Genomic DNA, 13,302 nt, shown 5'->3' with positions numbered 1-13,302 from the left:
GCGATGACACTATTTTCTCCAAGTAGATATTATATTTTATTTTGGTTAGAGATGGAATTCAAATTTTTGAGTTTACATTTAATTTTTATTCTACTTGATCTACAGTTATTTACACCAAAATAAACCATTTGTTGTGATTACATTACACATCTCTATGGTTACAGCTCATGTCCCATGCAGAAGGGCTCACTGTTAAAACAGTCCCTCCAATGAGAGCAGCCCACGTTTCCACACGAACCCGGATGTGCGACGCGTGGACCAACCACTGTTAATGTAGGACAGACAGGGACAAACAGGGAGGGGACAACTCTACTAGAAGACAGAAAGGTGTCGTGTACAAAGTATACAGGCTGTCAGCTGTTCAACCTACTACTTAAAAGGTGTTTTAAGTCCAAGTGAGTTAATGTCAAGGTGAGGGGGAACTTTTGTTAAAGGGGGGAACCTTTTAGCGGTTGCACCTCCATTTCTACACGGACTACTGTCACACCGGGACCGTAAATACACCGTCGTAGCTTGTTGTTCTTGTTGGTGAAGAAGAGGAGGAAGACTCGGTGAAGGTTTAATACAGAATAACACCGTTTCAATGACACAAAGCGGTGTTTCCAGTCCAACTGAAAGCAGAGGATCCGGTGAGGAGGTTGGTTCCGGGGTGTGACGGTGTGAGGAGAGGCCGCGGATGGAGTCGTGTCGGCGGACTGGTGGACTCAGCGGGGTCCTGTGCTCCCTGTCACTGCTCTGTGTCATCCTGGACATCCAGCTGGACGGTGAGGAAGGCTGCCTCTTATAACACTCACTGACAACTTGTTCACTCTCAAACACACACATGTACAGGTGTTTTCTGTATGTTTATAGCTTCTCCTCCAAGACCGGCTCAATATAACAGTCACTGATGTATTGTTACTGTAATAATAACATTATTCAGGCTGTAATGTATATATAGAACAGGTTTACTAGGTGTTTAAGAGGATGTGAGGCATTGAGACCCAGTTCCTGTCACCTCAGGACTCCACACCTCCACTATTAAATCACCGGTCTAAAGAAAAAAAAAATATATATATATATATATATTTTTTTTAATTTATATATATGTATTTGTTTTTAATTATTTATTTATTTATTTATATATTTATTTATATATGTATGTTATTTTTTTATATATATATATATGTGTGTATTTATTTATTTATGTGTATATATATGTGTATATATATATATATTTTTTTTTTTATTTATATATATGTATTTGTTTTTAATTATTTATTTATTTATATATTTATTTATTTATATATGTATGTTATTTTTAAAATATATATATATGTGTGTATTTATTTATTTATGTGTATATATATATGTGTATATATATATGTGTATATATGTACAGTATATGTATATATCCAGCTGGACGGTAAGGCTGCCTTTAAACACTCACTGACAACTTTTTAACTCTCAAACACAAACAAGTACATAATAAATAAATACATATATATAAATAAATAAATAATTTAAAAAAATACATATATAAATAAATACATCTCTCCTGATACATTTCTTGTTTTTTTCATTGACTGGATTTTGTGCAGTTTTATATATGTGCAAATAAATAAATATATATGCAGTTAATAGGCTATATATATATATATGTATGTGTGTAATTCCTAATAATATAACCTTGACATTAACTCGCTTTACTTGAACTTAAAACACCTTCACTTAACATGATAAAGTAGAAGTTGAACAGCTGACCCGCCTGTACACTTTGTACACGACACCTTTCTGCCTCCTGGTAGAAAGTACAGTACGTTTCTGTACGTTTATAGCTTCTCTGTAGACGTTCAAGTTCCCCCCCAAACTTCCACCTGAATGTCAGTTCACTCCTTGATGATTTGTGTGTTCTCAGCACATTTTTGTAATTCTTATGATGTCTGACTATAATGTGAAAATTAGTGAAAAATCTTTTAAAAAGTTTACAAACAGATAAAAAATGAAGCTACAACGTGGTCTGCTGTTATAATGTTGTTGCCGTATCTCTTAATCGGTAATATTTCTAGCGAGGCTCAAGCAGCGTTGTCTTGTGTTACAGGTGTCTTGGGGGCGACTCATGTCGAGATCGAGCACCACTTGGAGATGGGCCGCAAACTTTTGGCTGCTGGTCAGCTGGCCGAGGCCTTGTCCCACTACCACTCCGCTGTGGGTAAGGTTACACACACTGACACACATTTATACTGGCTGACATTTTCAGAGTCTCTTCCGTACTTCAGCACAGATGAGAAAGGTTTGATTATGTACGGTAAGATTTGACAAAATGGAAATGTATGTTCTTGACATTTTACAGAGGGGGACTCTAAGAATTACCTGACCTACTACAAGCGAGCTGCAGTATTCCTGGCGATGGGGAAATCCAAATCTGCCCTGCCAGACCTGACCAGAGCCATTCAGCTCAAGCCTGACTTCCTGGCTGTAAGTTCACCAGATCACAACCAGAAAAACGAGTATTCTTAAAGGGACAGTGTGTAGGATTTGGCAACATCTAGTGGTGTGGAATCAGATTGCAACCAACTGAGTACCCCTCCGCTCACTCCCTTTCCAAGACTGCAGTAACGTGAGCCGCCGAGTGCATAACTGTGGTAACGCCGTTCGCCTCTCTAAGAGGCCATCCTTATCATAATAACACTACTTTAGGAGCAATGGAAGTCAGGCGGTGGCTGGCGATACCACGGTTTTGCACTCTGTGGCTCACATTACCACAGTTTCACAAGCCTGTTGGAGAACTACGGTGGCCTAATAGATCCCTTGAAATGTTACACACTGTTCCTTTAAGAAACGTATGTATTGTGTCCTTATTTTGTGTCCATGTGCTGTTTATCATATTGTCTCTTTTGCTCTCCTACGTCTCTTCTTCTTGTCATCCCATCTCTTTATGTTCCTACATTTTCAGGCCCGCTTGCAGAGAGGGAATATCCTGTTAAAGCAGGGCAACACACAGGAGGCCAGGGAGGACTTTGAAGCAGTGGTAAGTCCTAAAATCACTGCTTCTATCTTTCTTTTCGTGTTTTTACCCGAGTCAGCAGTTTGTCAGAATAATATTGCATCTGTTTTTCGTTTTGTTTTTTAGCTGCAGCGCTCCCCAGACCACGAAGAAGCTCTGGACCATCTGATGAGAGCGAACGAGCTGGAGGAGATGCAGGAGGAGGCCCATGCTGCGTACCACCAAGGGGACTATAGCACTACCATCTCCGTGCTGGAGAGAGTCATTGAGGTGTGTGTCAGATCTGGGAAATACAAAAAAAGCCCTATGCATGCATTTTGTCTTTTGGTTTATCTTCCTAGTAGTATTGTTGTAGTTGTTGTAGTATTATTTACCATTATATGTTAAATATCTGTCAATATATTAAAAGGGGCATTCAATGTAAATCTTTATCAAAATCTCTCTAAAGCATCAAAATCTGTTAGCTGACACATCTGGTACTCCATTGTGTTGATAAAAATGATCTAAGTCATGTGTGATCATTATTGCCTTTACTGTTTCCATCCCTCTTCAGATCTCTCCGTGGGATCCCGAGTCGCGGGAGCTCCGTGCAGAATGTTACATCCGAATGGGGGATCCACAGAAAGCCATCCAGGATCTGACGCCGACCACGCGGCTACGCAACGACAACCGCGCCGCCTTCCTGAAGCTCAGCATGCTGCACTACAGCCTCGGAGATCACCACGAGTCACTCAAGTGAGCTTCATTGCTGGAAGGAATAAACAAATTACGTCGATTTTAGCCGGCATGCAAATTGAGCTGATTTTCATCTCGAGAGCATCTCACGTTGTTTTGCCGAAGTCAAATCTCGCTCGTATGTTTTCTCTGTGCAGTCACATCCGAGAGTGTCTGAAGCTGGACCAGGATGACAAAGAGTGTTTCGGCCACTACAAGCAGGTGAAGAAGCTCAGCAAGCAGCTGGACTCTGCAGAAGAGCTCATTCAGCAGGACAGGTCTGTACTTCTTCAGGAACGCTGCACTTTCCCTTCCTAAGTCATGATCCTCTTAGGAACATATTTACCAGATGTGTGCTTTAAAATCTGTCTCTCTGAAACAGAAAATATCAGCCACTCTGAATTCTTAAAGGGTAACTTTGGTATTTTTCAACCTGTTCCCTATTTTCCCATGTTTTTGTGTCTTAACTGACCAATAGGAACAACAGTTTCTGAAACTGTCCCAGTATTGAGGGAGAGCGCCGTAGACGGCAGCTGATCACGGGCTGCAATATGTTGCTTTTGGGGCATAATGTTTTTATTTAGTATCAGTTAACAACCTTATTTTTCACTGCTTATTTTCATTTTAGTTTACTATAATAACCCTGGTTGACACATAAAACAGAAATACAAGAAAAAGTACCCAACACTTGCAACCTAACTAACCATGAGTTTTCTCTGTACACACAATTAGGTACCAGGAAGCCATTGGAAAGTATGAATCTGTGATGAAGACGGAGCCGAATATCCCGTACTACACCAACCTGGCCAAAGAGAGGATATGCTTCTGCTTCGTCAAGGTGAGAGAGAGAGAGAGAGAGAGAGAACACTTTAAAGCTCTGGAGTTGGATCTCTAGCCAAGTGGCGGTCAGTTGGTGGAACAAAACACCAACACGTTGTCTCTCTGTCTCGCCGATTCTAGATTAACTTGGCTCAGGAGGCCATAGACGTGTGCTCAGAGGCTCACCAGAGGGACCCCCGCAACGCCAACGTCCTCCGAGACCGAGCCGAGGCTTACATCCTCAACCAGGACTACGAGAAAGGTAATAGGACTCCCCACAGTGACGGGAAACCGAACAGTCAGTCATTCATTTAGAGTTACACACACTTGTAAAAGAAAAGAGTTTATAAAAACAGATGTATTGTGTCCATTTTAGCAGGTTCTCCATGGCTTAAGATAACATGTTTTTAACATCTTTTAATATCCGTTACATTTCAGCCGTGGAGGACTACCTAGAGGCGAGAGAGTTTGACGGCGAAGGCGAACGCATGGATCTCAAAGAAGGGCTCGATCGAGCACAGAAGATGCTCAAAGTCTCTCGCAAGAGGGACTACTACAAGATCCTCGGCGTCAGCAGGTAACCAGTCCGACCGGTTTTATCGCAAGGAGTGTAACTCCAGATCCGTCTATTGTAAATGACTTTATCGAGTGAATCGCTCCAAATGACGCTAAAGGAACTTTGTTCTCCTCAGGAGTGCAAACAAGCAGGAGATCATCAAGGCGTACAGGAAGCTGGCGATGCAGTGGCACCCCGACAACTTCCAGCTCGAGTCTGAGAAGAAAGAGGCGGAAAAGAGGTTTATCGACATCGCGTCGGCTAAAGAGGTCCTCACTGATCCAGGTCAGGAGATGAGATGGCTATTACACTGTCATTTTAGCCATTTAGTAGACACTTATTGAACAAATGAGCAGGTGTAGTTTTAGTGTCTGTTGTCTGGTTTCTCTTGAAAAGAAGAACTTTTGTGGAAATGTGCTCATTCGTTTTTTTGCCGAGATTTACATGAGAAGATTGATATCACTGTCATGTCTGAGAGTGGTGTGGATCTTCTCATCTTACTCTTGGCAAGAAAAACGAATGAGCGCATTTCCCGAAAATGGCAAACCATTCCTTTAAATTAACACTGTTATCCAGCGACGGGATCTCATGAAGCCAGAGGCCAACATACAGTATGCATCACGTTAAGCAATGATTTATCTTCCACTGTCTTTAATCTGTCCCTCCACCCTTCCCATTGTCTTGCCAGACATGAGGCAGAAGTTTGACGCGGGTGAGGATCCCCTGGACCCTGAAAACCAGCAGGGTGGAGGCGGAGGTGGAGGACAGAGCTGGCCTTATCACTTCAACCCATTCGAGTCTGGCGGCAGCTTCCACTTCAAGTTCCACCACAACTAGAGCGGAGGACTTGACGAACACGAGGTGGGGGTGAGGGGGTGTGTGGGACATTTGGGAAGAACAACGGCGGATTTATGGAGAAGTCTTCCTCAGAACTTGTGCTTCGACTTGGGACACAGTTTTGTCGGTTACTTGAACATTTTGATTTTTGAATGCAGCGGAGGCTTGAGCTGTACAGAGAGAAAACTGGACTTCTCACCACTAAAGCTAAGGATCTAACCGTGGCTGCTGTTGAGTAAAACGTGTCGCTGTGGTTGAAGGAAATGAAGTCTCGCTGGTTGGTGGTTGAAAGCAGTCGATGTGGGACATTTGGTTTGTCCGCTCTTATTACTCGTTTCTTTCTTTGTGCCATTCTTTAACAAGGGACTCTTTTTTTTAATGCAGTAGCTACTTGGACGTTACACAGGAGGACTGTCGGCGCGTTGATTTCTGCTCGCAGTATTCTTTAAAGGAATCACATGTTTACTGATCTCGGTCTATATTTTTGACCATGTCAAACCTTCTCTGTACTAGAGAACCAAGATTTTTATACATCACGGCATCGGGAGGCATTTTGTTGCGCTTCTACATTTGATGGTAAGTAGGTGAGACTTCAGCACTATTAGAAGGAAACTTGTGGCTGTTCCAAGTTTTGAAATCCTATGGATCTTAAATCAATGCCGCTCCCTGAGTTTGATTTTAAATTTGTTTTCACCAGCTATCTAATTGGAATAATGTGTGAATTCTGTATTTTATTGTATCTTAAACAGGCTACATGTAACTTATAATGACAACTTGGTTAAAACTCACACATTAACTGCAAAAAGTTCTATATTCTGGACAAAAGCGTAGAAATTGACGACTGCCCTTTTCACTTCTTTCAAAGCACGTCTTTGAAAACTTGCACTTTTACCCCTTTTTTTGTTTGAAAAAAACAAAACACTCCACATCTTCTCCACTTCTGAAATGTTAATGAAGGCTTTTTAAAAGCCGTTCAAACACTCTTTACAAACCAAGTGTGTCCTCACTGGTTATCTGAGAGTCTCATTTATAAAAAGGTCTTAAAGGAATGTGCACATTATAAATGTTATACTGAGCTGTGGTATATTAGTTACATGTTTCATGTACATTTGGATGAACTGAGGCACGATTTGAAAACTTAAGTTGCAGATAAAAAGTGCCAGATTATAAATGAGGCTCCAGCCAGGAAAGACACACAACAGTTTAACCGTAAACTAAGATGACACTCTTTTTATGAGTTGACTTTTAAGTTATTTTGTCCACGATATCTTAAAGATACAGTTACTGTAACGGCTTTGAATCCTGTCTACTGCTCGACTGTGTGAACCAAAATGTGACCGGCTCTTTGTATTTAAATCGACTAAGTGAGATGGATTTTGTTTCTGGGTTTTTTCTTTTTAAGGTTTTCTGCTGTTAGTGGCATCGATTTTACTGTTGCCAAACTGAATCAGCTGACATGCTCAAGCGTATTAAAATATTGAAACAATCTTAATTTTGTCCTAATTTCAGATACAGAATGGCTCCCCCTGCAGCTACAAGCTTTTTAGTGGTTTGTTCGAGACGCTAAAGCAGGATAGATGTTCGTCCTCAGATATTTGTCCTACAAGTTAAGACATTTTCACTTCACTAACCATAAAAGAGTACTCCACCGATTTAGCGTTACACTCGTAGAACTTTATCATACTCACTATATAGAGAGTTTCAGAAACAAAGGATCAAAATCGATGCGGAGATATCGTATTTTTTTATTCCAAGCATTTTTGTCAAAATCTGGTGCCTACATTACCCACAATGCTGACAACTTTACTTCTTTCTAACTCCAAAACCCTCTGATTTTTGGTGGTGGAGTTCCCCTTTAAAAAGCACTTAGCACCCGACACATCAACTTTCTATCCATTTTTGTCGACAACAATTAAACACAGAGTCTCAAATACAGCGATGTATTTTAAACCATGAAACAAAGACAATTTACCGTACACAGAAACACCATTTCCACACACATCCAGGTAGCGGCTGTTTGCCCGCACCTTCTCATACACACATGCTGTATTGTACAGCTGTCGATGCAAATGGACACATCTTCAAGCATAGAGGGAATGGCTAAATCCAGAATACTGACACAGGAGTTCTGTATCTGCATCTGTAGAGGTGAAGTGACTGAGAAAAATCCTCCATCGAAGGTGTCCACTCTGCTTTGAAGCTCAGCCACACACAGCTGGCTCCCTGAGAGACAGTCACACTGAGAGTGTCGTCCAAACAGGCAGGTGAGGCGCTTCATCAATGGTTAGGTCCAAATCCTTGTGTGTCTTCCAGACTGTCTGCCTCCACCTCGATGGATACCACGTGGTGACCGGGGATCATGGCCAGACCCAGGACTCTGGGTTCACCCTGGGAGAATGTGTCTGGAGACAAAAAGGGATTAAAAAAGACGGTTGAGTTTACACAGAATTTTAAAATGCACAAGGTTCATTATCAAAAGGTGTTGCTTGTTGTGAATCCTTTCATCTTTCAGATGATTTTAGGGTTTAATCTTGTGAGAAAATGTGATTATTCCACTTGACTTAAAGTGTGTAGGAATGCCATTTAACTTTAGTAAATGTAGTTATGTTAAAACCAATAAAAGGGATACTGAATTTCTTAAATTTTCCATTTTCGATCTGATTTTGAAATAGCACAACATAGCAACTAAAAGTACAACAAACCAATGTAGAGTATATTGATATATACAGGCTGTTAAACTGGCCAACCTGAAATGTTCACTCTGTCTATAAGGTTGCTGCACATATGTACATATTATATTTATTTGTTGTACATACTACATTTATTTATTGACGGACTGCACATTCACTCTGTATCTTTTATATCTCTATTATTGTTTTTATAATTTTTGTATACCTTTACCTCTCCTGTGTTTCACTCTGTTTGCTGATGTTGCTGCTTTGACACTTGATTTTCCCTCTGGGGATTAATAAAGTTCATCTTATTTTATCTTATCCTATTCTGTTTGATTTCAGACTGCCAGGTTTGATCATGACAACACTAATGAAACTCAGTGTTTTTTTTTTAGCATGATGGAATTGACTTGTTATTGTCTTCAGTCTTCACCTGCTCCTCTATTTAAGAAACTCCACATTCTCACTATTTATGAATCAATATTTCTCAAATATGTGTTTTTATTTATACTTTCTGGTGGGAATATTCCTGAGCAGTTCAAGACCTATTTTAAAACAAATTCTCAGGTCCATTCTTACTCAACCCGTCAATCTCTAGATCTTTATCCTCCTAAATGCCTCACTAGTAGAGGTCAGTTTTTGATAAGATTTAGGGGAACCAAATTATGGAGTAGCTTTTCACATCTATCAAAAAACTGTTCATCTGTCAAATGTTTCAAAAGTCGCTTAAAGGGTCATTTAACTGCTGTCTTGTAATTGCTTGTTTGGTTACGATTGCCTAGAAGTCTTTATAGATATTTAAATCAATATCCTCCTCACAAACACTAACCATACACTTCCACGCAACACACACTCTTATCTTTTTTGATATATTTACTGTATTGTTATTATTATATATATATATATATTGTCCTAATTGTTTGATATCACTTATGTAGTCATATTATTTCTTTATATTAATCTAGTCTCTAGGTGGAGGCTTCAGATAAGCCCAGTGTTTTTTTGCCTCTTCCTGTAGTGTATATTATTATTTATTTATTTTTTTGTTATGTTGTATAGTCTTAAATTGTGCAAAACAAATAAACAATAAACAATAAACAATAAACAAACAATTCAAAGGACTTTTGAAGCAGCATAATTTTGAGAAATTAAATTTAAAAACATTATAAAAGAACGGTTAACATTTGTTTTATATATTTACTGTGTTGTTATTATATACATCTTGTCCTAATTGTTTGTTATCACTATTATATAATCATATTATGTCTTTATATTAATCTAGTCTCTAGGTGGAGGCTTCAGATAAGCCCAGTGTGTTTTTTTGCCTCTTCCCTGCACTGCATATTATTCATTTATTCATTTATGTTATATTGTATAGTCTTAAATTGTGCAAAACAAATAAACAATAAACAAGCAGCTACCTGTGGATTTGAGGAACTCCTGAGCTGACCCCAGGATGACGTTGCAGTCTCGGTCTGTGCAGAGGAAAAGCCCCACCAGAGTCCGTCCGTCTGTCATGCGGATCCTCATGTTCTTGTTCAGGAGCCCCTCTAGTTTCTGCCGAGCCTGAGACGAAGAGGACACCTCAGACTGCTGCTGGAGGTGAGAGGAGAGGAGAGCAGAGCAGAGGAGAGGAGGTGAGAGGAGAGGAGAGGAGAGCAGAGGAGAGGAGAGGAGAGGAGAGGAGAGGAGGTGAGAGGAGAGGAGAGGAGAGCAGAGGAGGTGAGAGGAGAGGAGAGGAGAGCAGAGGAGGTGAGAGGAGAGGAGAGGAGAGCAGAGGAGAGCAGAGGAGAGGAGAGGAGAGGAGAGCAGAGCAGAGCAGAGCAGAGCAGAGGAGAGGAGAGGAGAGCAGAGCAGAGAGGTAAACAGACTAAACACTGGATCTAATACTGCATCAATCAGTCAGTTCATTGATCAGCTGATAAACAATAGGACATTTAGATGTTTAGATATTTAGATGCTAAGGTTAAGTAGCGTTGTGTATCCAAATATTAACACTATAAAAGAGAGATACATACATGAGTAGAAGGACCATTTTCTTCAATCATTGTTGCCATAACTCTCCTTCTTCTCCTACATTTGCTTACGGAGCGAATTGACTGACGGACCAGCTAAACCGGAAACTCAATATCCGGGTTTCTTTTTTTTTTTTCTTAAAGGGAACGACGTCATCAAGAAGAGCACTTCCGGTCAATATAATATTATATTATATTATTATATATATATATATATATATATATATATATATATATATATGTATAATATATATATAAATATGAAATATATATCAATATAATATAATAATAATATAATATAATATAACATTCACACACACAGTTATAATTATAAATGATCTTCGAATCAACTTAAAACATTATTTTTATTATTATTATTATTATTTATTTATTTATTTATATCACTTATTAAGATGTAATATATATATGTATATATATATACATATATATATGAAATATATATATCAATATCTATCAATATAATATAATAATAATAATATAATATCAATATCAATATCATTGTGTGCAATATTAATATAATAATAATATTAATGTCCAATATGTGCAATAGTACTTATTTTTGTTAGCTTACTTTACCTTTTTTATTTTACTTATCTTATTTACTCATTTTATTAAATGTATCTTACTTAATTGTTATTCTATTAGGCACTGGTGCTAGAAATAATACCTTTTTATTTCATAAACTTGTATTTTATACACTTGAACTTGTTGTAATTTTGTTGTATTTTTGAGCAATCTCTGGCACAAGAATTTCCTTTGGGATTAATAAAGTTCTATCTTATCTTATCTTATGATATCTTATCTTATCTTATCTTATATATATATATATATATATATATATATATATATATATATATATATATATAATATTCAAATAAAGTGAACCATTACATCGGTAGCTTATTTACAGTTGAAAGAAAAGGCAACAAACAACGGAAAGAAACAATATTAAATGTAAGAATTCATTGCTAAAGCTGATACATTTTCACAACTGACATTTAGCATAAATTAGCCTAATTTGTCTGCATTTTTAATTAAATTTTTTAAAAGATATTTAAAGTCTGCAGAAATTTGTTTTTTATTTGTGTGATAAAACCATTCAAATAATTAACTTTACTGCTTCTGTTTGTAGGAAGTGTCCAGTGTGTGTGTTAAGGGGTTAAGGGTGTTGATACCTGTTAAATGAACACAACAATATGTATTTTATATATTCAAATTGAATTAATATTCTTGTGTTCATTAACAGGGTTCATTTAGCTAATGTTGAATAATTCAACATAAGCTAACAAAGCCACTGGTCATACCAGACCAAGTGAGGCCATAGCACCAAAAACATTCAGTGTAGCAACGTGCATTTTATTATCAAGTCAAATTAAGAAGTGTAAGAGTAACAGGACGATGGAAAAGACTACACATTTTGTGGTGTATACGTTCATTCGACTGTTGTGTACACATTGTATGCCTGTAATGTGTGGAGCCTTTTTGTTGTGTGCCTAAACAAGGTGATTTCAAAACCCTGTCTCTGTTTGTTGATAAAAAAGTAAATAAAAAAATAATTAAATGCATTTCATTTGTTTATTCTACTGCCATTTTAATGCAGCAACTCAAGTGTTGAGCAATTACACAGACTATGTATCATTCCTGTGCAAGACGAGAAAAGATAAGACAAGTATGATAAGACAAGATGTAATACATGATCCCACAGTGGAAAACTCTAAAACAGGGGTATACAGCTCTTAAAAGATTATACTTTATGTATATATGAGTATTAAATGGTCAAAAGAATCAATCAATGAATATCTCTTTCTTAACCATACTCCTGATTCACCCATGTATCTTGTTTCCCGTCCCGGCCCTCGCACTGACTGGCGTTGGCAAACCCACAAAGGAGGGATTAATGGTACGAGTTGGGACTTTAGATACAAATCATCACCTTCACATCACAATGTTACAGCTGGAGGTGAGTTGTATGCTGGACTGCATCCTTTTTGTGATTCACACTAAGCATGCAAAGTTGACTTTTTTGTCATGAAAGCAGAGTTCTTTAAAACCTTTTTGGTTATGACCCTTTAACGTGAAGCAATGTATACATGTAGACCCTTGTCACAGGTACATGTTTGCTTTTAGTGACCAGTTCACGACCCATCAGAATAATCTCAGGACACTTAGTTGGAGTCCTGACACTCAGGGATCATCTCTTTAAAGCACGCACTTGTTTTAGCTGTTTCATTTGTGAGTAAAATGACTTTAAGTCGTCTTGAGGCAGATCAGGTGGCTGTTAAATCCTTGTCCAGGTTGATTTCTGTTGGCAGATCTACTGTGTTTGGGAGATTTGTTATGAAATTAGCAGAGATGATTGTGCATCCCTCCATGCAGCGAGGGGTGCAATCACTGTACATTTATCTACTACACTACATATTGAATTTGAAATGTATTATGGTACTAAATAATAACACAATTTGACAAAACAATAGAAAGGCAATAATTCCCAACTTGATATTAAAAAAAAACTCCTCAGAAAACTTTATAATATCCTATTATCCTTATCAACGACATCTACTATCGACAAAATGGTATTTTGACATGCAATTTCATAGTTTTTAAATCACTGGTCCCGTTTCCCACTAGGGGTCGCCAAAGCTTCACGGGTGGTGGCGAGGCCTTCTTGATTTTTTTTCATGG

The 13,302-nt window shown here is 38.3% G+C and overlaps 2 protein-coding genes across 3 annotated transcripts; one reads left to right on the top strand and one right to left on the bottom strand.

Moving 5' to 3' along the window:
- The first annotated feature begins 270 nt into the window (after positions 1-270).
- Positions 271-7,398, top strand: dnajc3b (DnaJ (Hsp40) homolog, subfamily C, member 3b). The gene is made up of 12 exons (XM_074624760.1): positions 271-764; positions 2,081-2,191; positions 2,333-2,457; positions 2,936-3,010; positions 3,113-3,256; positions 3,540-3,721; positions 3,859-3,978; positions 4,433-4,538; positions 4,661-4,781; positions 4,958-5,096; positions 5,212-5,360; positions 5,764-7,398. The coding sequence occupies exons 1-12, from the start codon at positions 677-679 to the stop codon at positions 5,910-5,912; spliced, it is 1,509 nt and encodes a 502-aa protein (XP_074480861.1). The 5' UTR covers positions 271-676; the 3' UTR covers positions 5,913-7,398.
- A 653-nt stretch (positions 7,399-8,051) lies between these two features.
- On the bottom strand, positions 8,052-10,742 carry naa38 (N-alpha-acetyltransferase 38, NatC auxiliary subunit). Of its 2 annotated transcripts, none has more exons than XM_074624764.1 (3): positions 10,603-10,742; positions 10,006-10,177; positions 8,052-8,314 (listed from the first exon to the last, which is right to left on the bottom strand). In XM_074624764.1, exons 1-3 carry the CDS (start codon positions 10,639-10,641, stop codon positions 8,190-8,192), a joined length of 336 nt encoding a protein of 111 aa, XP_074480865.1. In that variant the 5' UTR covers positions 10,642-10,742; the 3' UTR covers positions 8,052-8,189. The 2 variants fall into 2 exon arrangements, with proteins under 2 accessions (XP_074480865.1, XP_074480864.1); XM_074624763.1 differs by having other exon boundaries at positions 10,006-10,180; positions 10,603-10,731.
- Between the last annotated feature and the right edge of the window lie 2,560 nt (positions 10,743-13,302).

This window comes from Sebastes fasciatus, chromosome 22, assembly GCF_043250625.1.
Source record: "Sebastes fasciatus isolate fSebFas1 chromosome 22, fSebFas1.pri, whole genome shotgun sequence".
Taxonomy (NCBI): domain Eukaryota; kingdom Metazoa; phylum Chordata; class Actinopteri; order Perciformes; family Sebastidae; genus Sebastes; species Sebastes fasciatus.
The sequence above is the reverse complement of the archived record's forward strand: the minus strand, read 5'-3'. Positions and strand labels throughout refer to the sequence as shown.